Source organism: Cynocephalus volans, chromosome 10 (assembly GCF_027409185.1).
Source record: "Cynocephalus volans isolate mCynVol1 chromosome 10, mCynVol1.pri, whole genome shotgun sequence".
NCBI lineage: Eukaryota > Metazoa > Chordata > Mammalia > Dermoptera > Cynocephalidae > Cynocephalus > Cynocephalus volans.
Genome location: NC_084469.1, coordinates 54,722,429 through 54,745,960, shown reverse-complemented (window position 1 = coordinate 54,745,960; position 23,532 = coordinate 54,722,429). Strand labels below are relative to the sequence as shown.

The 23,532-nt window shown below is 40.1% G+C and overlaps 1 protein-coding gene across 1 annotated transcript; it reads right to left on the bottom strand.

The window, feature by feature from the left end:
• Window positions 1–22,995, bottom strand: ZNF793 (zinc finger protein 793). Its single transcript, XM_063109882.1, has 7 exons — window positions 22,937–22,995; window positions 16,156–16,201; window positions 11,215–11,341; window positions 10,630–10,725; window positions 8,295–9,259; window positions 347–773; window positions 1–248 (listed from the first exon to the last, which is right to left on the bottom strand). The coding sequence occupies exons 2-7, from the start codon at window positions 16,168–16,170 to the stop codon at window positions 1–3; spliced, it is 1,878 nt and encodes a 625-aa protein (XP_062965952.1). The 5' UTR covers window positions 16,171–16,201; window positions 22,937–22,995.
• Window positions 22,996–23,532: the final 537 nt, after the last annotated feature.

The window sequence follows — 23,532 nt, the reverse complement described above, 5'->3', positions numbered from 1 at the left end:
TCACTCGCATGCAACCGCTGAGTCCCATCCCTCCGCAAGCTCATGCATTGCCCCGGTGTCCTCAAAGGACATCGCCTGCTGTTGCGCAGGCCCCTGCTGCAGCACCCAAGGCTGCTGTGCACGCTCAGCTGCGACTTTCCGGTAGTGTGTCCCTACCCGCGGAAGGTGCCCCTCTAAAGCACAGGGGACTGAGTAGGAGGGTCTACGTAGTGAGGGGAGGCAGCTGCTCAGGACACAGCTGTCTCTCCCTGGGGGCCATTTTCAAAGATGGTTCCTACAACGCCCCAAACTGTCTTTTTCTGGCCCAGAGTTTTTGGCTGTTTTGGGTAGGATAGACAACACTGACCTGCTGTCGTCCTTTCTGTGGGGATCCCAGCTCGAGCGCCGACACTTCTGCAGCAAACAGCTGCCCGCGTCTCCTCTCGACCACCACGGTGCCACTCATGAGCGACAGTGGCGCTGTGCAGCCGGTTCTTTTCGGTGGCTGTTAGGGCGCGTCGGCGCTGCTCTTGTGGAGGTGCTGGACAGGTTAGATTCTGCTTCCGGGTGGGGGAAACGACGGAGGCCAGGGCAGGAGGCAGGGGTCCCTTTTGATAACTGCATATGGCATTGAGGCTGAGGTGTGCTGCCGTCTGGAAAGAGGGACTGCGTGGACGAAGACTCGGAAAGGCCAGGATGAGGGGGAAGAAGTCGCAGTCGGCGGGGAGTCCGGCTCCTGCGGCGCCTCCCGAACTCCTGACACACAGACCGTCTGTGAGATGATGTTCATTGCTCTAGGCACTAGATTTTGGGATAATTCGTTATTCAGCAAGAATACACCTTCCTTGCTGGTCTCCAACATTCCAGGCACATTACCTACCTTAGAGTCTTTGCTTTGCTGGTCCCTCTGCCTGGAATACTTTTGGGGGAGGCATTATTAGATCCCTCATGTCCTTCAGGTCTTTATGTACAGATCACTCTTGAGGCCTTTCCTGGCTACTGTGGCTAAAATTTCACTCCCCTCCTATTATTTCATATCAGCTTGCCCTGTTCATTTTTTGCTCCTTGACAATTACCAATGTTTCCTTGCTGTTTGCTACTGTATCCCCAGTGCCTAGAACAGTGCCTGGTAAGCACTCAAGTATAGTACATACTCAAGTATGTACCTGTGGATAAATGAATATATTACTTGTGTTTAGTGGAGAACCCCAGCAAGCACATCCAGAATCTCTGCAGTTATGGTGCCCAGCCGTTAGTAGATACTTGGCTTACTTAGATCTCTGTTGCAACATAATTGCCTTCCTCAGTCCTCCCTAATTTCAAACAACTGTTTTCCTGATGAGGTGGACAGGCTCTAAGATGGCCCCCAAATGATCTCTGCTGCCTGGTGGTCTGGAAAGGGAAATTAAATCCGTATGTAATTCCTTCTCCTTCAGTGTGGCTGGGACCTGTGACTTGCTTTTGACTAATAGTATACAGTAAAGGTGATGAGATGTCATTTCCATGATGATGGTATATAAGACTGTAACTTCTGCATTGGTAGCAGACTCATTTGAAGCAAGCTGCTACGTTGTGGGCTGCGCTTTGGAGAAGCCCACATGGCAGGGAACTGAGAGTGGCCTCATGAGAGTGGCCTCTGGCTCACAGCTAGCAAGAAACTGAGGCCCTCATTCCCACAGGTCACAAGGAACTGAATTCTGCCAACAACCGTGTGTTCTCGGAAGCAGATCCTTCCCTAGTTGAGGATCAGATGAGACCACTGTTCTGGCCAAAACCTTGACTGCAGCTTTGGAAGACCCCAAACGAGAGGACCCAGCGAAGCCGTGCCTGGAATCCTGACCCACAGAAACTGTGAGATAACAAATGTATGCTGCTTTAAGCTATTAAGTTTATAATTTGTTAGGAAGCACTAGGTAACTAACATACCTAGGTTACCAAAGCTAAAGACCAGTGTCCACAAATTTCATAATTCAGTGTTTCTCATTACTGTTCTTCTGTGAAGAGGATCTTTGCTGCAGGGCTTATAATTAGGAGTGTGATCCGGATCTGAGGCCCACCCTCAGCTGAACATCAGAATTACTGGGGATGCCTGAATCCTCTGCCAGAGAGAATCAAACCATCTCTGGTGCGAGGTCCGACCAATATATATACATACATATATATATATATATTTTTTTTTTTTTTTTAACTCTGTCTCTGTAATGTATCTTGCCCAAGATATTTATTAACTACAAGGGAAGAAATAGTAACTTTACAGTGGAGAAACCTGGTAGTGAGTACCTTAACCAAGTGATCAAGGTTAACACCACCAGTAAGACATAACAGGAAGAAAACACCCTGATTAAAAAAGGGCAAAGGACCTGAATAGACATTTCTCTAAAGATGACATACAAGTGGCCAACAAGTATATGAAAAAATGATCAACATTATTAATCATCAGGGAAATGTGAATTAAAACCAAAATGAGCTATCACCTCGCACCTGTTAGAATGGCTGTTATCAAAAAGACAGAAGATAAGTGTTGGCTAAGATGTGGAGGAAAGGGAATCCTTGTACACTTTTCTGGGAATGTAAATTAATACAGCCATTACGGAAAACAGTATGGAATTTCCTCAAAAAATTAAAAATAGAGCTATACAATCCAGCGGTCCCACTGCTGGGTATATATCCAAAGAAAATAAAATCAGTATATCGAAGAGATATCTGCACTGCCATGTTCACTGCAGCTTTATTCACAATAGCCAAGATGTGGAATCAACTTTAAATAGCCATCAACTGGGGCTGAGCCCGTGGCTCACTCGGGAGAGTGTGGCGCTGGGAGCGCCGAGGCCGCGGGTTCGGATCCCATATAGGGATGGCCGGTTTGCTCACTGGGTGAGCGTGGTGCTGACAACACCAAGTCAAGGGTTAAGATCCCCTTACCGGTCATCTTTTAAAAAAAAAAAAAAAAAAGCCATCAACAGATGAAGAGGTGAAAAAAATGTGATGTATAGATACAATGGAATACTGTTTAGCCTTAAAAAAAGGAAATCCTGTCGTCTGTGACAACATGGATGAACCTGGAGGACATTATGTTTTGTGAAATAAGCCAGGCACAGAAAGACAAATACTGCATAACCTTACTTATATGTGGAATCTAGAAAAGTTGAACTCACAGAAGCAGAGAATGGAATGGTGATTGTTAGGGGCTGAGGTGGGAGGGAAGGGGGGGTGTTGCTTATGGGGAACAAAGTTTCAAGTAGACAGGATGAGTAAGTTCTAGAGATGTACTGCATAGCTTGGTGACTACAGTTAATCATAATGTACTGTACACTTGAAAATTGCTAAGAGATTAGATCTTGAATGTTCTTACCACACACAGAAAAATATGTGAGGTGATGGATATATTAATTAGCTTAATTTAATCATTTTAATGTTTACACATATTAAAACATCACATTGTACACCATAAATATACATAATTTTTGTCAATTAAACCTTAATAAAGATGGGGAAATAAGATATTGACACCATGTATCCTCTGATATGATGTACTGAGAAGGATATATCACTTCTGTGGTATTACTGCATTAATGTATAACCTCAATAGCATCAGAGAAAACATTGGATCAAACCAAAATTGAGGGATATTCCACAAAAAAAGTGGCGAGGATTCTTCAAAAGTGTCCAGGTCATAGGAGACGAGAAAAGACTGAGGAACTGCTACAGATTATAGAGAAGACTAAGGAGAAATAACAAGTAATACAACATGGGATCCTGGACTGCACCTTGGACTAAACAGAATATTTGTGGAAAAGTGTGAAATTCAAATAAGGGCTACAGTTTAATTATGATTATTATGTTGATGTTAATTTCTTATTTTGATAATTATATTGTGGTTATATTATGTTAATGTTAGGGGAAGCTGGGTGAAGGCTATATGAGAACTCTTTGTTTTGTAACTGTCTTGCTAACAAACTTTTTTGTAATTCCAAAATTATTTCCAAATATATAAAAACCAAAGAGCTCTCTCAACTTGGCGTTTCTCAGTCTTTCTTTTCACTCTTTGAGATACATGTTTTCCTTTTACTCTGGTGATATTGCCAGGGTTGGGCTGAAGGAAAGGCAGTAGACCAGGCCAGGGTGCCATATTGTCAGAAAATAGAAATATTTTAAAGCTTCATGCATTTTGAAACGTTTTCCCCCTTTATTTTATGTTTGTCAAATTACAAAATCAATATATGTTGTTACGTAAAACAATACAAAGATATATAAATTAAACGACCACTTATATTCTTCTCCATCAAGGTAACCAAAGTTAACACCTTGGTGTATATCCTTCCACAATTTTCTCTTTGTTCATATAAACACACACGTGCATATATACATAGTAGGCGTTTTAATTTTTTTAAAAAATAGAATCATATACATTATTATGCAATTTGCCCTTTTCACTTAACAATATACCACAAACATCCCCACAAATTAGTAGAATTCTAGCTTTCCCCTGCCCCCACCCAAATTTCTTTACTTACTCACACATTTGAGATATCATACTCGGTTCAGTCACTTACATATTTTTCTTTTTGGCTTTCCTTTTCCCTCTCCCTCTGACCCCTCCATAATCTACCTGCATCACCCATTTCCCCCCAGCTCAATGCATACTCTCCTATACTTCTTTCCATGCATATAAAATTGTATATAAGCATATATGAATACATGTTTATCATTCAAATACCTGCAGACATTTTGTTAGTTTTACAAAAATGGGTAATATTTTAAACACTTAATATCTATCTTGTTTTTTTCACTGAAAAAAACATTGTGGAATTCCATTCAAGTCCACTAGCATATCTTTAATTTGTCTACCTTAATGGCTATACAAACATTCTGTGGAATAGATATATTATAGTTCTTTCCTTCCCCCAACTTCTCTACTGATGGGCATTTACTCTGATTCTAGTGTTTTTGTTTTTTTTCCCATTAGGAACAATTTTACAATAAATGTCCATGTTCATCTGTCCTTTACGTATCTGGGCTTTTACTTCTAAGCAGAAGATTCTCCAAAGTTGCATAGATATTTTAAGTTTTAATAGATATTACCACATAGCCTTTCTTTTTTTTTTTTTAATTTTTGTTTTCGGCAGCTAGCTGGTGTGGGGATCCAAACCCTTCACCTTGGTGTTATAACACCGTGCTCTACCCAACTGAGGTAACAGATTGCTTTTCAAAAGAGCAATTTGAATTGCTTTTCAAAATTTATGTTTTTGGGGCCGGCCTGTGGCTCACTCGGGAGAGTGTGGTGCTGATAACACCAAGGCCACGGGTTCAGATCCTATATAGGGATGGCTGGTTTGCTCACTGGGAGAGCGTGGTGCTGACAAAACCAAGTCAAGGGTTAAGATCCCCTTACCGGTCATCTTTCAAAAACAAAACAAAACAAAAACAAAAATTTATGTTTTCACCAACAATGTATAAGAACATCCTTTGTTCTAACAGCAAAAAGCACTCTTGAATAGTGTTATCTCATTATAACTTTAATCTGCCTTCCCAACTACTTACGGTAAACATTTTTTGATAGGTCCATCAGCCTCTTAGGTTTGCTCTTCTCACAACTGTCTATTCAGATTATTTGCCATGTTCTGCTATTGGGTTATCTTTTTCCCTGCTGATTTCAAGAGTATTTGCTCTCTGATCAGCTCTGCAAATATTTTCCCCCAATCTGTTAACTATTCACTTTGTTGATGGCATCTTTTGCCATTCAAAAGATGTACGTTATAGTAGTCAAATATTTTTTAATGACTTTTGAGTGTCCTGTGTTAGTGAAGTTAATCTCTTCTAGCTCCTAAATTGTACATATAGTTTCCTTTGATTTTAAGAATTTTGTTATTTTTAAAAGTTAAGTCTTAAATCCACCTGGAATTTATTTTCAGATAGATTTGTTCTGTTGGTCCAACTTTACTTTCTTAAAGATTAAAAGCCAATTGTGCAAGAATTCTTTTTAAATAAAATTCTCTTTTCCCCTATGGTTTGAGAGTCCCCCTTTTCCATAAACGAAAAAGCTCATATACACAGAGGCTTATTTCTGAATTTTCTATTCTGTTCCATTGATGTATTTATCCATTCCTTTACCAATACTATGTTAATTTCATTAGAACGATTTCATGTTATATTCTGGTATCTGATATGACATTTTCTTTTTTATACTTTTGTCTACATTCTCAGGTCTCAGGCATTCATTTTTCCATATGAAATATTGAGATTTATTGTAATTCCCCCAAAAAGTGCATATAAATTGTTAGGTGCTTATTATCAGTACAGAGACAGCTCTTGATTTCTGTATCCTGCCTTCTTAGAAAATTATCTCAACTTAAAAAAAATTATTAATCTTTTCATTTATTGGCATATAATCATATTATCAGCAAAAAAAAGGATCGTTTTACCTTTTCTTTTCCATTGTTTATATCAATTATTTTTATTTTTTATTTCCTTCACTAGAGCCTCCAAGATATTAAATTCCTGATTTAAAAAAAAAAAAATGGCTTCAGCGTAATATAAGCTATGGGTTTGGTAAAGAAACTCATTAAGTGGTTACCATCTATTACAATTTAATTTATATTTTATTAAAATAGAAATTCTGCAAATTCTATTAAGTACCTTGTCAGCATCTATTGATAGTTCATATGACTCTTCTCCTTTAAGCTGTCAATTTTATTGACACATTTCCTATTACTGAATTGTCTGCATTCCTGGGATAACTCTTACTTGATCAGCACGGTATGTCATTCTTTAGGGATATTGCTGAATTTTACTTGCTATTTTATGATTTCTGTTTTATATTCATGAGTAAGACTGTCCTGAAGTTTTCCTTTTTGTGACTATATTTGATTTTCGTGTTTAACTTATTCTGACTTCATAAATTGGGGAGTATAGTCTATTGATTGAAATATTATAAATAACATACTTTAAAAGAGTATATAGACAGAACTAATCATGAAACTGTCTGGGCCTGGAGCATTTTTCAATTATAGATCTTTAATCACTTTCCCAAATTCTCCAATAGTAATTGTTCTACCAAGTTTTCTACTTCTTATTTCAATTTTCATAATGTACAGTTTGCCAGAAAAGCATCCATTTCCTGTTTTAAAAATATGTTGATCTAGAGTTGTATGAGATATCTTTTTATCATTCTTTTAATCATATCTATCTCTGTGGTTATGTCACCTTTCTTATCCTGAATTAGGTAGTCTTATAGGGAGACAGATCTTGGAAAATGTAGATTCCAAGTGGCCTTTCTTTTTCTTATGATGTGGATGACATGGCAACTCAGGGAAGCAGACTTTTTTCAAACATTGGAAAGATAATAAACTTGAGATCTAGTGTCCAGGAAATCACACGAAAATTTGTAAGGAAGAAAAATGAATATTGCTGAATTAATTTGAAAAAAAAAAAAAGAAAGAAAGAAAAGAAAAAAGAAACTCTCCTTCATTGGTCTCTGTATGAAACATTTCTAAATTGTAAGATCCATAAAAAGAGTGCTTCTTCCTCTAATTTGCTGCAAGACATTTTAAGCAATACTAAGAAAATATGAATAGTGTACAATATAAGAGGGTGACATGAATTTTTGTCAAATAGTGAGTGTGCTGAGTAATTAAGTTTACAGTGTTTGTTTACCCAATATCCTTAGCTTTGCATTTTCAACATAAATATGTTTTTAGTAAAGTTTTTTGCTGGCTTATCAAAAGACCTTGCTTTATTAGTCAGAAAAGGGCTCAGTGACAACTGCTATAGCCATTTACATTCATTCCAAAAAGGTGGATTAAATAAGTGTAGCTGGAATAATATGTATAAGTTCTCTTTAAAATGTAAGTTCTCTTTAAAATATTTGGCTATGTTGCTGCTATATTAATATTTTTTGTATTGTTAAAACATCAAAAGACAATGGTAATATTCAGAGTGGAAAAGTCTGGTGAATGGCATTCTATTATACTGTTTTTAACAGAAATTCACAATTTCTGTTAACTTCATATTTATAATTCCAAAATAAAAAAGTGCTTATTATGTGGCTCACTGTGGAAGAACATAGTGTCATAGTATACCTCTAAGTCTCTTCACATATATTTCGTATTATGTTGTCATTCTTTTAATACATTTTAACCATATGACAGAGTGACCATGTTTATGTCTTATATCTTCTATAATCTTTTCTTTAAAAAGTTTGCATCACCATTGGAGCAAACACTTTGTCCAAATTCATGAAACAGATAAGATTTCTCCTAAGGTTGAATTCCCCTGTACACAATGAAAACTGGGTATCTTGCTCAAGGCTTTTCTACAATTATTAGATTTTCATTCCTGTAGGCATTCTTCCTAGCATGAATTTTCTGGTGTCTACTGAGGTTTGGCTTCTGGTAGAAAGCTTTGCCACATTCATTGCATCCGTAGGGTTTTTCTCCTGTATGAGTTCTCCAGTGTTTATTGAGGCATGATTTCTGGCTGAAGGATTTTCCACATTCTCTGCAACGATAGGGTCTTTCTCCTGTGTGCATTTTTTGATGTACATTGAGGTATGACTTCTCGCCAAAAGACTTCCCACATTCACTGCACACAAAGGGTCTCTCTCCTGTATGTGTTCTCTGATGTTCTGTGCGGTGTGACTTCTGGGTGAAGGCTTTCCCACAAAAGAAACATTCAAAGGGTCTTACCCCAGTGTGAATTCTCTGGTGTTTAATGAGGGTTGACTTATGTGAAAAGGCTTTCCCACAGTCAGTGCATCCATAAGGCTTCTCCCCAGTGTGACTTCTCTGATGCCTAATGAATTCAGACTTGTAGCAGAAGGCTTTCCCACATTCACTACAGATGTGGGGTTTCTCTGTAGGTGGAACCCTCTTCCGTTTGTACACAAGAGAACTGGGTACCGCTGGTTTATACATAAGTGCTGGGTTCTGGCTGAAAGCCTTTTCACAGTGACTGCAACCCCAAGGTTTTCCTCCATTAGGTCTTCTGTCATGGTGTGTATGCTCTAACAATTTCCCATAACCATAACACTCATCTTGCTTTTTTGCACAGTTTCTCTTAAAACCAGTCAAGTCTAAATTATGGTTCAAACTCTTTCCACAAGAGTCCCAGTTACTGGGATTTTGAATTGAAGGAAAAATATCAGTGCTCAGAAGTGATATTTTCCCAAACTTATGTTCGTGGCTTTTTTCCTTGGGCAACGTCTTCTTGCTGAGGGATGTACCTTGCGTTAAAAGCGTGCCTTGCTGTCTTTTCCTCTGGACATTAACTTGCCACATGTCTTCTGGAGAAAGTACAGTGAATCACTCCTTATGAATCTTTATACTAGTATGATCTGGAATACAACTACTTGAGAAATGCCCTCAAAATTTAAAGGTTGAATAGAGCATGGAGCCATAACCAAAAGCACCACTGCAGGGAAGAGTGTTGTATGAGTAGAAAAGATTCAGAACGGTGGCACGAGTTGGAATGCAATATATCTAATACAGCATAGACAGAAATAATTTTGAAGATGGGATGACACAGAGCAGGGGTTGGCAAACTTGTTCTTAAATGGCCAGAGAGTAAATACTTTAAGCTTTGTGGGCCATATGGTTTCTGTCACAATTACAGAACTCTCCCATTATAGCATGAAAACAAAGATAATATATAAAAATAAAGGTGGGTGGTTGTGTTCCAATAAAATAAAAGCTGACTACCTGACAGGTGTTGTAGTGCTTAATTTAGTCAATACATGTAAAGTGTTCAGAACAGACCACGGCACACAGTGAGCAGACACTGAATGTTAACTGATAGTTCTAATGATGCTGCTAATACTTCAGCCACTGAAAGCTGGACGGTAGTCATTTCAAAGGAATCATTTTGCTGAGAAGCAAGAAAAATGACTTAAATGTTTTTTGGTTTATGTAATATTTAATTCAGTTATGTGATCACAACACCAAAATATAAGTGGAATCAAGAGATCTGGGAACAGATGGCACTGACTCTTGTTAAGCCCACAACTCTTGCGGAGGCCACCAACACTCAAGATACCACGGGTATTGTTGAGATTGTTGGGATATTTTACAGAGCTGATGGGAGAAGAGCAGTTATTCTGAGTATTAATTAGAAGGGGTTTAGACGAGTCCAGCTCCTTCACCACCCAGCCATCCCTGGTCACCTTTCCACCCCATGTGGAGTTCACTGCTTCCTCCTCTGTGATCCCATAGTCTTCTGTCTATGGGAATGACTTAAACTTGAATGCAGGGATTAAGGAAATGATGGGTAGTGAGACTGAATATGGTAGGCAGGTCTGATGCATTTTACCTGGGAAGTGTTAGAATAGAGAATAGGAAGGGACCAGCAGACATGAGAGAATCATAGAAGCAAGAATATCTGGATGTGAGAAAGAAGGTGTACTAATAACCTCAAGAGAGACACCAAAGATTCTGGAGAAAGGGAGACAGACGAAGCACCTAAGGGCAGAGGTGAGTTTTAAAGTAGAGGCAGGAGGAACACCAGATATGGGAGGTGGGATGCATGGAGGATGAAGGATCATCAGGAAGGCTGAAGCTCTCAGAGAAATGTCAAGGCTTTTTAGAGCAGGAGTCTGAACAAAACTTCAAAGGTGCCAACCTCTCATAGTACCCCTTTTGCTGGATTTATCACACTTACCCCGACAGTGGCAGCCTGGGCAAGCCACCTCACAAATCCACGGAGCTTCTTCCTGCTCCAGCCTGAGTATCACATCTGGTTTGGTGCCTTTATAACCTGTAACAGGGAAATGATCTGGGCCTTGGGCTGAGCTCCTTAGTTTTCAGGGCCTCTCAGGCAGCTTTAATGGGAGAGGACTGTACACACACCTCATCCAGAACTAAATGGAGTTAGTAATCCAGGATCACTGAAACTCAAACCAAACCCAGTGATGCAGCACAGTGTAAGGGTTGGAATGCATTCTGTGCAGCTGGTATGCTGGAGTGGGTGCCTCTGGGCAGGTTACTTCACCTCTCTGTGCCTCAATTTCCAAATGTGTAAAATAGCGGTACTAATAGTACCTAATTCATAAGGTTTTTATGAGGATTAAATGAATTATATTTTAAAAGTGGCTAAAACAGAGTCTGGCACATAGAAAGTGCTAGATAATTATTAAATAAATTAAGTACTTCAGAGGCTGTAGGTACGTCAGTTGCTTTTAGCAACTAAGAAACAAAAGGTGGTCAGTCAAGCATAATCTGAATTGTATGGTGAAGCTGGTCTCACCCACTGAGACGAGGTTGCTGTAGGTCTCCAGCATCACATCCCGGTACAGGGCCCTCTGAACAGGATTCAGCCGGTGCCACTCCTCTTGGGTAAAGCCCACAACCACATCTTTGAATGACACAGGTCTCTGCTGAAGCTGAAATGACATTGAATCATGTGGAAAAAATGTTGGCAGGGTTAGATGGTACTGATTTTTATAATGTTTATAGGTCATAGTTTACCATGATCATTCATCTATCTAGGATGCCTTTTACATTCCTGGCCTTGTGGGAAAAATGAAAATCCTGTTGGAAGCCACACACATTGTCATTCATACTTTGAGTCTATAAACACTGACTGAAGACCCACTGTGTATCTGGCCCAGTGCTGGTTCCTGGGGACAAAGTTATGGATGGTTCCTAACCTCAAGGAGCTCACTGTCTGGCACAGGGAGAGCAACATGTAAAGCCATCAGGGTGAAAGTGTCACAAGAGCTGTGATGGCAGGACATCTAGGCTATGGCATGCAGAGAAGTGAATGGTCTGTTAATTTTTTCAGGGTCTGGTTAGGTTTTAGAACTCAGGGGTATGTGAAGCTAAGTCACCTCTGCAGGAAGTCATTCCTTGCAGGGTAGCAGAGTGAACAAAAGCATGGAGGCAAAAGAGTGATTTTAAGTCAGCAAATTACTCAGTAGCAAGAGAAAAGTATACAGAGGCCCATGAGGGATGAGATGAGGGACTTTAAGACAATGGAAAAATCGATCAAGGGAGAAGTGTGTGCAGAAAGCACAGTCTAGGAGGCATGAGGTGAGTTTCTGCATTCTCTGTGAAGTGGTAAATACTCTATATCATATCTTTAGAGTAACCACTAAAATCATAATGCAAAAAGATGCACCTGAAGTAAAGAAAATAAACAGAATTCTAAAAAATAACTAATCCACACAAATACACAAAAAAGGAGAGAAAAGAATAAATAGAGAAACAACAGCAGGTGGGACAAACAGAAAACAGATACTAAAACAGGAGATATAAATCCGAGCATACCAATAATTATACTAAATGTAATTTAATGTAAGACTAAACACTGCAAAAAGGCAGATTGTCAGACTGGATTAAAAACAGCAATGCTGCCTATAGGAGATGCACTTTAACTATGAACTCACAAATAGTGAGTTTGAAAGTAAATGGACTGGAAAGAGAAGCACGGTGGGTGACCTGTAGGAAAGTAAGAGGAAAGACTCTGTAATAACCTGGCTGACAGATGATGTTCACAGATAGGACAGTAACAGTGAGATAAAGAAAGAACACTGTAAAGAAGAGCAGAACCTGTACCTTACCTTGTTGCGTGGGGTGGAGATGGAAGGGGCTCTTCCCTTCACTCTCCACCCAGGTCTCAAAGGCAACTGGGTGATGCTGGTGCTATACTGGTGACGAGGACAACAGGAGGAGCAAAGAGGATGTGGTATATGGGACATGTCAGGGGGACACATGGGTGGAATCTCTTGGCAGGCAGTGGAATGGACACGTGTATTGTGTGTCAGGAGCAAGATCAGGAATGGAGCTAAAGCTGTGTGAGCCACCAGCATACTAGTGGGGTCCCTCTGCAAATACAGGATGAGCAGGATGCCCAGGCCAGAACCTCAAGGGACAGTAATATTTAAGAAGCCAGAGGAGAAGAGTTTAGCAGGGGACCCAGAGGAGGAATAGCATAGTCTGGGAGGAAGGAGGCTTGGCCACTTGGCAAGCCTCATATGATACTGGCCATAGGCAGGCCCTCTGGTTTGGGGCACAGAGAACAAAAGTTCTCTGAAGAGCCCATTGCCCTGGAGGTCCCAGCATAAGTACTGGAAAGGAGCAGGACAGCTGCTGAGGGAGACCCACAGGTACTAAGAAGATACGTAACATAACTTTAAGTGACTGTGTAGTGAAGACTTTAACCTTGCCAAAAGACAGGTCTGGTCTTTGCCCTCAACTCCTGGGAAGTAATCTCTAAGCCCTTGGAATGTCCTTCCTGATAAGAGTGTCTTTGTTAATCTTGGGCCATACCAGATAGTCTACTGATGTGATTTATGACAGGGTCTTTGGGTCACAGGCATTAGCTCAACCTCTTGGAGGGGCTGAAGACTGAAGGGAGCAGTCAACCATGTCTATGTGACCAATCCTCCCTCCCCTTGCCCACAATAAAAACTCTAGATACCAAGGCTTACCTGAGCTTCCCTGGTTGGCAATACTCTGTGTGTATTGTCACACATCATTGCTGGGAGAACTGAGCACTGGAACTCAACTAGGAGAGGACAACTGGAAGTTCTGTGTGTGGACTCTCCTGGACTCTGCTTCATGTGTCTCTTTTCTTGGCTGATTTTAATCTGTATCCTTTTGCTGTAACTGCAACAGTGAATATAATAGATTTCAGTGAGTTCCATGAGTCCTTCTAGTGAATTATCAAACCCCAGGGTTGTCTTGAGAACCCTCAAATTTGCAATTGGTGTAGAAGCAAGGGTGGTTTTGTGGGCTGTTCCCTAACTAGAGTAACCATATACATGAGAGGCAAGGCAGCAGATTGGGGCTGGACTGCCTGAGTTCAAATACTGGCTCAGCCTCTGAGTGTCCGTGGGAAAGATACTTAACCCTTCTGTACCTTAGTATCTGCATGTGTTAAGTGGAGATAATAATAGTGTGTGTCTCTTTGTTATTATGAGGTTTAAATTAATTAATATGTGTAAAGACTTTAAACAGTGCCTGGCACATAACAACATCATATAATGTGCTTATTTTAAGAAGAAAAATAATGTAAATCAGTATTTTAAAATCTTTAAGAAAGGGAAAACAATTCTAAAGGACACACAAAAAAAGGGAACCCACTCTCTGTGCCCCGGGCATTAGTGGGGTAGATTGCTCTAGCGCAAAGTGCCAGGGTCACCAGGCTACCACCTGTGGGAGCAGCCAGAGGAAAGAAGCACTGAAAAGGTTCTCAGAGCAGATGTACCTGAAGGCAGGACCAGAAGCAGAGCAAGGATTGTGGATGCTGGCACATGACACCCTAAGACCTAAACAGAGGCCACAGCACAGAAGAAGTGCCAAGCAAATACCCTTTCCAATGCCAGAAAAACTCACTGTGGTAGTAAGAAAGCAGCAGGCAGCCTTTATCACAGGGCACAGTGACAGGCTCTAGGTCAATATTTCCCAGGAAAAGATACAATCCTGCAGCTAGGAGACCAGGCCATTTTCACAAAATACAGGGATAAAAAAGGGAAAAATGCAATAATCACAGAAGTGTAAAATTAGCATGACTTGGTGACTGGGTATAAGAGAGAGAAAAAGATACCTTAGATCAAATTCAAGATTTCTGTAAACTTGAAGGAATCCTCCCAATTCTCGCAAAAGAAATCAATTGTATTTTCACTTTCCTCTATCTGAAATCTGGCATTTCCTTCTACTACATACGCGGATCACAGACCACAGAGGAGTTAGAACTTCCAATGACTTTGACACCAACAGAAAACACTATCATATCATAGGGAGCTGGTGTCCGATGGTTTTGGTAACCTGAAGAACTGGGAGTTTTGCCAACCTGAAGAACTGGGAGTTTTGCCTTGGTGCTAATTAATACTCTGCTCCAAAGCAAGCACTGAGGAACCTCTGTAGAAAACCTGCTCCTGCACTTATCAGTTATTGTTAAGAACTTCGTCCACTATGTCAGTACTTCTCATACTTTTGTGTGCATAAGGATCGCCCTTTTTTTGGGTCCCCCTTTTATTGTGTGTCCTTTAGAATTGCTTTCCCTTTCTTTTAAACACAGATTCCAGCAGGTGTGGGGTGGGGCCTGCCAATGTATATTTCTTTTTTTCTTTCTTTTTTTAAAAAATTTCTAAGAAAGATGACCGGTAAGGGGTTCTCAACCCTTGGCTTGGTGTTGTCAGCACCACGCTCTCCCAAGTGAGCCAACTGGCCATCCCTATATAGGATCCGAACCCGTGGCCTTGGTGTTATCAGCACCACACTCTCCTGAGTGAGCCATGGGCTGGCCCCTGCCAATGCATATTTCTAACAGGCTCCCGGGAGATGCCCATGTCCTGGGACCACACTGTTAGCAGCAGTGCTGCTCTACCTCAGCCGTAACAAGGCCCCTCAGGGAAATGTCCTCAAAAAGAAGTACCTTGGAAAGCTAGTTTTCCCCTGGAGATAACAATATGCTTCTTATGTTATGGACAATGCAAATCATGGGCTAACTGTATTTGCCTTTTTGTTAGGCTACCAGGAAGATCACAGCTACTGACTCTTGTTGGACTCTGTACTGTGTACATTTATATTCCAGCAAAGAATGTTCTCGCTTCATTGCTTTTAATATCAAGTCTGGTAACTGCGTGAATGTCCATAAAATGGGGACTGGTTAAATCAGTCACATTCCATGCATACAGTGGAGCATTAAACTAATTTTTTTTAAATAGTGTGGTTCTAAGTACTAATATGTTGGGGACAGCAGTATGTATATGTCTTATCATTGTATCTGTGTGTAGAAATGAGGCTACCCAAAACTCCTTGAAGAACTGGCTGCTGCAGGTTTGAAACCTTTTTATGAATTGACCTTGGCCAAAGGGAGCTGCCCCTCCCAGGGTTATCTCCCGTCTCTGTGGCAGCCTATAATTAATGACTGACTTCAGAACACAAAAGCACCGTAGCCTCCATTCAGGACCGCACTGAGGCTATCCCAGCTTCAGAGTATTTTATAAGCTTAGCTGAGACCTCTGTTCAACAACTTCCTTTGCCCAATCCTGCTTCTTTCACTGCCTTACAGGTGTTCCAAGAGCCTCCCTAGTAAACCTCCTGTGTAAAAATCTCCATCTCTGAGTCTGTTTTCCTGAGAATCTAGCCTATGACAAAGTGCAAATGTTTACAATGCATACTTTTTTTCTAGGGCAGTTTCCCCAACAAAGGAAACTGGGCTATTTCATGTCATTCTTACCTGGTACTGGATCATTTTCTGTTGTTCGTGAAAAAAGAGCTGAGACCTGTGAAGGGAGAGGTTGGGGATAGGAGAACGGAGAAAGAGAGAACAGAGTGCAGAGCTGTGAGACATGGCCTGTCTTGGAATTTGCAAATCCCCTGTGTAAATCTCATATAAAAATCCATGCTTTCAGTCACTATGGTAGAAGAAAAAGCAGTGCCATTCAACTCAGATCATGGACACATAAAACAGACCTTCTAGGAAATAAAAGCTTACCAAGGAATAACTGAAAGTTTTAAAAAACAAACACTCTTAAAACTTAAATAATTGGACCCAAATACAGTGTGTACTGGATAAGGGCTTCCATAACTGTTATGAATATATTACAAGCAACTCAAAGCAAAGTAAAATAACCGTATAACACTAGTAAAATATACTCAAACTATGGTCAAAATAATTACTAAAAGGCTAAACCTTGTTATCCATCCAGGAGATTAAGTGTTGTTATTACAAATAATTTTCAACAGATGAAAACAACTATGTTAGTTTTGAGACAGAATAGGGACTGGACTGGGGCCCCTCAATTTTAACTACAAAGGGCTGAGACAAATAGTTTCCCAACCACAGGAATCAAAGATAAGGGGAAGGCTAAGCCATATTATCTCTCAAGCAGTAACTTGCAGGAAAGTGGGAGCAGGATGTTTAACCAAAGGAGAAGACCCAGCTGTGAAAATGAGACCTAACCAGCCTGTGCCAAGATGGACTCCAGTGCTGACCTTTCACTGACTTTTTCCTTCTTTATGATACTAAAAATCACGCCCAGGGGTGGAGATTTAACATACTAATGAGACATGCTATGCACAAAGAAGCATGACCTCCAAGTGCACAAGCGCCAAGAAATCCCCACCTACACATGCTTAGACCTCACCCCTTTCCCTCCGAAGCCCATTTAAGATTCTCTCCATCCTCCCCCTTAGGGAGCCAGCTGAAGGACCCTCCTTTCTTTGCTGTCTCCCTTGTGCCCAGGCACAAGCTCTCATAAAGCCTTGCTTGCAGGGACTGATTGACTCTGTGTTAATTTCTATTACACTTGGAGTCAAAGAATCTGGTCTGGTAACATTTCATCAAGACATTTAAGAAATAACTATACGGCTCAACAAATTATAAAAGAAAAAAGATAAATCACAGTTTAAGAGTATAAATAAATACTTTGTGATGTACTTGAATGTTTAATGTTAGAACTGTATTAAAATTATCAATGGGATAACACATTTTTAAAATTATGTCTTTTGGGCCGAGCCCGTGGCGCACTCGGGAGAGTGCGGCGCTGGGAGCTCGGCAACGCTCCCACCGCAGGTTCGGATCCTATATAGGAATGGCCGGTGTGCTCACTGGCTGAGTACTACTAGTCACGAAAAAGACAAAAAAAAAATTATGTCTTTTGTGGCTGTTCTCACTGAATTGACCTGGGGTGATGTCACACCACCTGGAAAAGTCTACTGTCCCCTGCTCATGCCCAGATTATGATCTCTACCACTAATTTTCACTAAAAAGAACTCGTGCTCCTTGGAAAATGGCTGAGTCCCTATATGGAGCAAAGAATACAAGATGTACCTCAGTAATCTTGACAGTGTCAGAAAGCAAGGACACTTCTTCAGCTGATGGGTCCTGGGAGGGGGCACAGGGGCCAGCCTCAAGGGACTCCAATCATGCAAGGAAGAGTGTTAAGAAAAATCTGGCCATATCTACACATATCTAAACATATGAATACCTTACGGCTCAGTAGTTCTAAATGAATGCATATGTCCACAAAATTTTAGCTTGTAGAAACTATAAATTTGTAGTGATATTAAAAAATCACAATATTAAATTTTCATTTCTCTTAAAATAACTAGTACTATAATTAGATATGACTTCTATAACATGGGGGCTCCTTATTTCCAAAATATCCATGTATTAGAAAATATGCAACTAAATTGGTAAAAACATTAATAAAGAATGTTCAAGTTTTTCACTCACAGGTGTGAAGGTTTGAATACACTGTGCCATAATCTATAGGATGGAAGTGGAAATCCACATCCAGGATCAACAGGAGCCCTCACACAAGGTTGGTGGGAATGCAAACTGGTTCAACCATTGTGGAAACTGTTTGGCCACAGGTAATAAAACTCAGTTGTCTATGTCCTAGTGGCTCCACTGCTGGATATATGCCAGAGAAATAAATGTATAATGTTCACACAAAGACTTGTAAAAGAACTTTCACAGCAGCCTTGATCACAGTAACCCGAAACTAGAAACTGCCAGGAGAGCTGGATAAATTGTGATGCGTTCATAAGATGGAATACTATTCAAAAATAAAAAGGAATGAATTGCTGATATCTCACTGACATCATATCATATGAAAGAAGTCAAACATAGGGAGAACATACTATATAATTCCATTTCTATAAAGTTCTAGAACTGGTGACAGAGTCAGAACAGGGGAGGAAGGCAGATATGGGCTGAGATAGGACAGGAAGGAGTTGTCTAGGACAGGGGTCAGCAAACTTTTTCTTTAAAGGGCAAGATAGTAAATATTTAGCCTTTGTGGGTCACATGGTTTTTGTCACAACTATTCAATTCTGCTGTCATGGTGTGAAAGCAGCCATAGACAGTAATATGTAAACAAATGAGTGTGGCTGTGTTCCAATAAAACTTTCATCCCCAAAACAGGCCAGATCTGGCTCATGGACCACTGTTTGCCAACTCCAGTTCTAAGACGACGGAAATGTTAATTTGAGTGGCAGTTACATGAGTGTACACATACTTAAAAATTCATCAAGTTGTACATTTAAGATTTGTATATTTTGCTGTATGTATTTTATACCTCAATAAAAGAGAAAGGAAGGGAAAAAGGAAAGGAAAGACAACAGGAGACAAAACGTCCATCCAGGTTCCACCAGAACTGACTTACATCTTTCCAGGGCAAGAAAACCATCTCAGCACTGTGGAAAGAGTACTTGTCTCACGATTAGCATTCTTGAGCCTGTGGCCCTGATGGCTGACAACTGAGACTTCATCACCCCCACAGCTGATTTCCAGGCTTTGTCCACTGGGAAGTGCTTCAGGAGGTCAACCTCTAAAACGGAGCAACTACACTCACATCTCTCCTCTATGGGACAGACAAAAGTTCTTCCTGAGTCTGGTGATATTCACACCAACTATCCTGGTGTCCTCTCCTGTAAGAACAAACCTAGCAGATGACTCTCACTGAGGTTCCTTTTCATAATCATAAATAATCCCTCTAAACAGTTATCAATGACGGCCCTATTCTTACACAGATGGTGAGTTCTGAGTCCAAAGAAAATTTAGCGGAAGAGGTTGGGAAAAAACTGGCCACGTAAAATAACTGGAAAAGTAACTTTTATTTAATTATATACTTGTACATGTCAAGTAAGCACAAGAAATTAAAAGTGACCTATTTCAGCTATCACATGAGTGTCGAAGGTCTTCAGTAACCCTAAATATTAAGCTTGCTGTCCTACTGAGCTCAGCACTGAAAGTGAACTCTCTGCAATATTGTCATCTTCCACCTGAGGTAATACCCATCGTAACTGGATAACTGGAGGTAAACTTTCTTAGAAAAACACTGTAGATGCACCAAAAGTTAATAACATAGACGGTTCACTAGGCCAAACTACCTCAGCTTTAAGGTTGACGTCTTGACATCCTAAATTATTAAAAAGCTACGAAGGAAGAGTTACATACAATATCTTAACAATGTTGATAAAAACTGTTGTTTGCTTTAGTTATATATTGCGATAGTATTGATGAAGAGCTGTTCGATTTAAATTAGTAAGAAAAAATAAGAGATTCTCTTAGCAGAAGAAATTTAAGAAAAACCCCACCTGAACTTATGAAAGAATATGAATAAAATTATGAATTTCTCCTTTTAAGGACAGTGAATAGCTTCCAATTAATACCATAATTAGCAGAAGACATTAGTTTTAATAGTGTATTAATTTTTTAGAAAAATTGTTTCAAAATAAATACATTTACCTAGCTTTGTTTAATGAAAGCCCATTCTCACTAATCTACTAACATGTCACCTTTTGTAGAAGGAAATAATTCTAGAGTGCTGGAAATATTCTCTATCATAGTCTGAATATTGAAAAATTCCTAACACTAAAATGCTAAATCATTTAACATTTTACTTTTCTCTTAGCAGACAACAAATATCCTTTATCTTGTTTCAAATACTTTGAAAGACTGTTTAGGTCATATAGTATAAGTCATAAAGTATTGTTAGTGTGAAAGTGAAATTCATCACATCGGTAATGAAAGAGACTGAACAGTGAGCTTACCGTGCTTTTTAAAAATTATTTTTCTTACTGAGGTATAATTACCTCAGTATAATAAATGAGTCTATTTTAAGTGTACAGTTCAATGAGTTTTGACAAATTCACCCATGTTAACTACCACACAATTAGGATATGGAACATTTCCATCACCCCAGCAGGTTCCCTTATAGCCCTTGCCTATATGCCTCTTGTTAAGGAATATTCTGTCCACAAGATATAATAACAAATCTGTCTTAATGGTGTTAAGATAAGCTACTGAAGATTCCTGCTGCTTCTACATGAGAAATAAAAAGTGATTTTCCTGAATTTAAATAAAATACAGATACTACTTTGCTTAAAAAATGTATTAGTCAAGTTATACCAGTAAGTCAAAAAAGTATTTATCTGGGTAGTGGTTACATGAGGGTATAAATATGGGAAAATTCATTAAGCTAAATGCTGTTCTCTATGCAAGTTATATCTCAATTTTTTTTAAAACTGAAAAAAAAAAGCATAATCTATTATTTAAAAACGTATGTGTAGAAAGCCTTTCAGTACGAAATACAATAAAATGTTAATAGTGGTTTGATTTGGGTGGCAGAATATTTCTCACTCTAATCCATAATTATAAGACACACGCAGTTCATTATTTACATATTCATTGTCCTGCTTTTTTTCATTATAAGGGAATCCACAAGAGGGTCTGAAAAGGAAAAGAGGGTTCTCTGAAAGAAGTGAATTACTGACTAGGAAGTCAGCTGGCAAGAAAGGCCTGGGGCCCGGCAGGCTGGGCAGTTAATCCCACTCTCTTGTCTAAGAGAGCATACTAAATTTCCTGGGCTTGATTAACCCAGCCTTTGCCTGGGCTCCATCACTCCGGGGCTCCAGCTGAATGGGGGTGTGGCAAATATGCTAGCCCAGGAGACCAGAGGCCTGAGTCCTGGCCCTGGCTCTCTGTGACCATCTAGGTCTGTGGCCTGAGTAAATCACTTCCTGCACCGTTAAATGAGACACTGGCATCAATGGATGCTAAAACCATTCATAAAAGTTAGATGAGAAAAAGTTATGTAGTATTTAAACACCGCCCCCAACAATACTTAATAATTAAGGAAAAACAGTAACTTTACCCTGAAGAAACCTGGCAGTCATCACCTTAACCAAGTCATCAGTTAAACTCACCAGTAATGAGACATTATATGCCTCCTGATAGGATGCACTGTGAAGGACACGACATTCCTTCCGTAGTACTCCCACCTCAATACATTCGTGAATCTACTCACGAGGAAACATCAGACAAAACCATATTGAGTGACACTTTACAAAATAACTGACCTATACTCTACAAAAATGTTGACTTCATGAAAGACAAACACTGAGGAACTGCTCCTGATTAAAGGAGACTAAAAGAATGTGTCAACTAAAGGAGCGTGTGATCCTGGATTGGATCCCGGAATGGAAAAAGAAAAGTTGCCATTAAATCACATTATTAGTTGACATCTGAATATAGACTGTGGATTAGACAACAGTGTTAACTGCCTGATTTTGAAAACTGATGGCTGTATAGGAAAATTTTCTCATTCTTAGGAAATACACACTGAAGTATTTACAGGTAAAGGAGCATCATAACTGCAACTTGGTCTCAAATAGTTGAGGAAGAAAAGGATAAGAATAACATATATTTATAATATATGTTAATTACACATATTTTATATACATACAAGTGTGTGTATATGTAAATTTATATATAAATATATATGTATATACACATATACACACACACAGAGAGAGAGCATGCACGCAAACATGGTTTTATCTAGATGAACCTAAGTAAAAGATACATAGAAGCCCACAGAAATATTCTTGCAAATTTTCCAAATAAAAAATTTAATTAAAAAAAAACCTACAGACACTTAGTAGGTCTACAGATTCTGCTGCCACCACCATTCTAAGAATCCAGGGAGTTTTCTGCCCCTAGGTCAGGATGGTGTGAACCCTCCATATTCCTAGAGACTATGTAGGGTGGCAAAAATGACAGAAGAGCAGCTCAGTCTAGAAAGGGCAAGAATAAAGGAGTGGGTTCGCCATACCCCATACTACAAGATGGCAGAGTGCACTGGACTAGAACAATGTCCCCTTCCCCTGAAAGAACATGCCCATCACACTGGCAGCAAGACTCTGGCCTCCTCTGCCTCTCTTTTCACTCTGTTTCTCTAACTGTATCTTGAGGCCAACCTTTCCTCCATGATTTAGCCATGGAGGGTCCCTGGAAGGTGTGCTACCCTGAGGATGGATATCGCTCAGCTTCTGGCTCAACGATGATGCTATTTCCTTTTACCTGGGAGTCTCTGCTCAGGCAAGAGGTCTGGGACCTGGGTGACGTCTTCTAATGGGATTCTCGTCCTAAGTTCCCTTCTCCTGGACCAGAGGTCTTCTACCTGGCCGGCTGGCCCTCACAGCACCATCTGTGAACAGTAACTTACCCTCAGCTGCAGCCCCTGGCAGGGCCTTCTGTAGATGTGACCAAGGTTCTGTGGCTCTGGGGGCTGGCAGGAGCAAGGTAGCAGGATCCAAAGGTCTGCAAGGCACCTATGGAACTAAAGATAAGCAGATCCCACAGTGAATGTCACGCAACTGTCCTCCCCACTCACTCACTGGCCTCACAGGGAAAAGCCTGCAGAAGCCTGTGCAGGAGACAGAGTTGAACGATGGCTGTGCTCTGGGTGTGGGGCAAAGGGAATTTCTGGAAGGACCCTGAGTCTGGGAGTGACTTAGATACAAGTTTGAAGCCAAGCAATTCCTCTGACTGACCGAGGGAATTTGTGCCAGACACTGCCTCTCTAGACCTGTTTCCTCATCTGTCTAAACAGGAAGAGGCTATGGGAGCCAGACAGCCTGGGTTCAGACACAGACTCTACCATTTATTGTGGGTGACGTTAGATTAGTTACTTAGTCTCTCTAAGTCTGTTTCCTCATCATTTATTTTTCATTTTGACCTTCTTTGATTTTCAACGGGGAAAAACATTTTCTTCATATATTTATTGGCCATTTGTACTTCTTTTTTAATCAATCTGTTTAT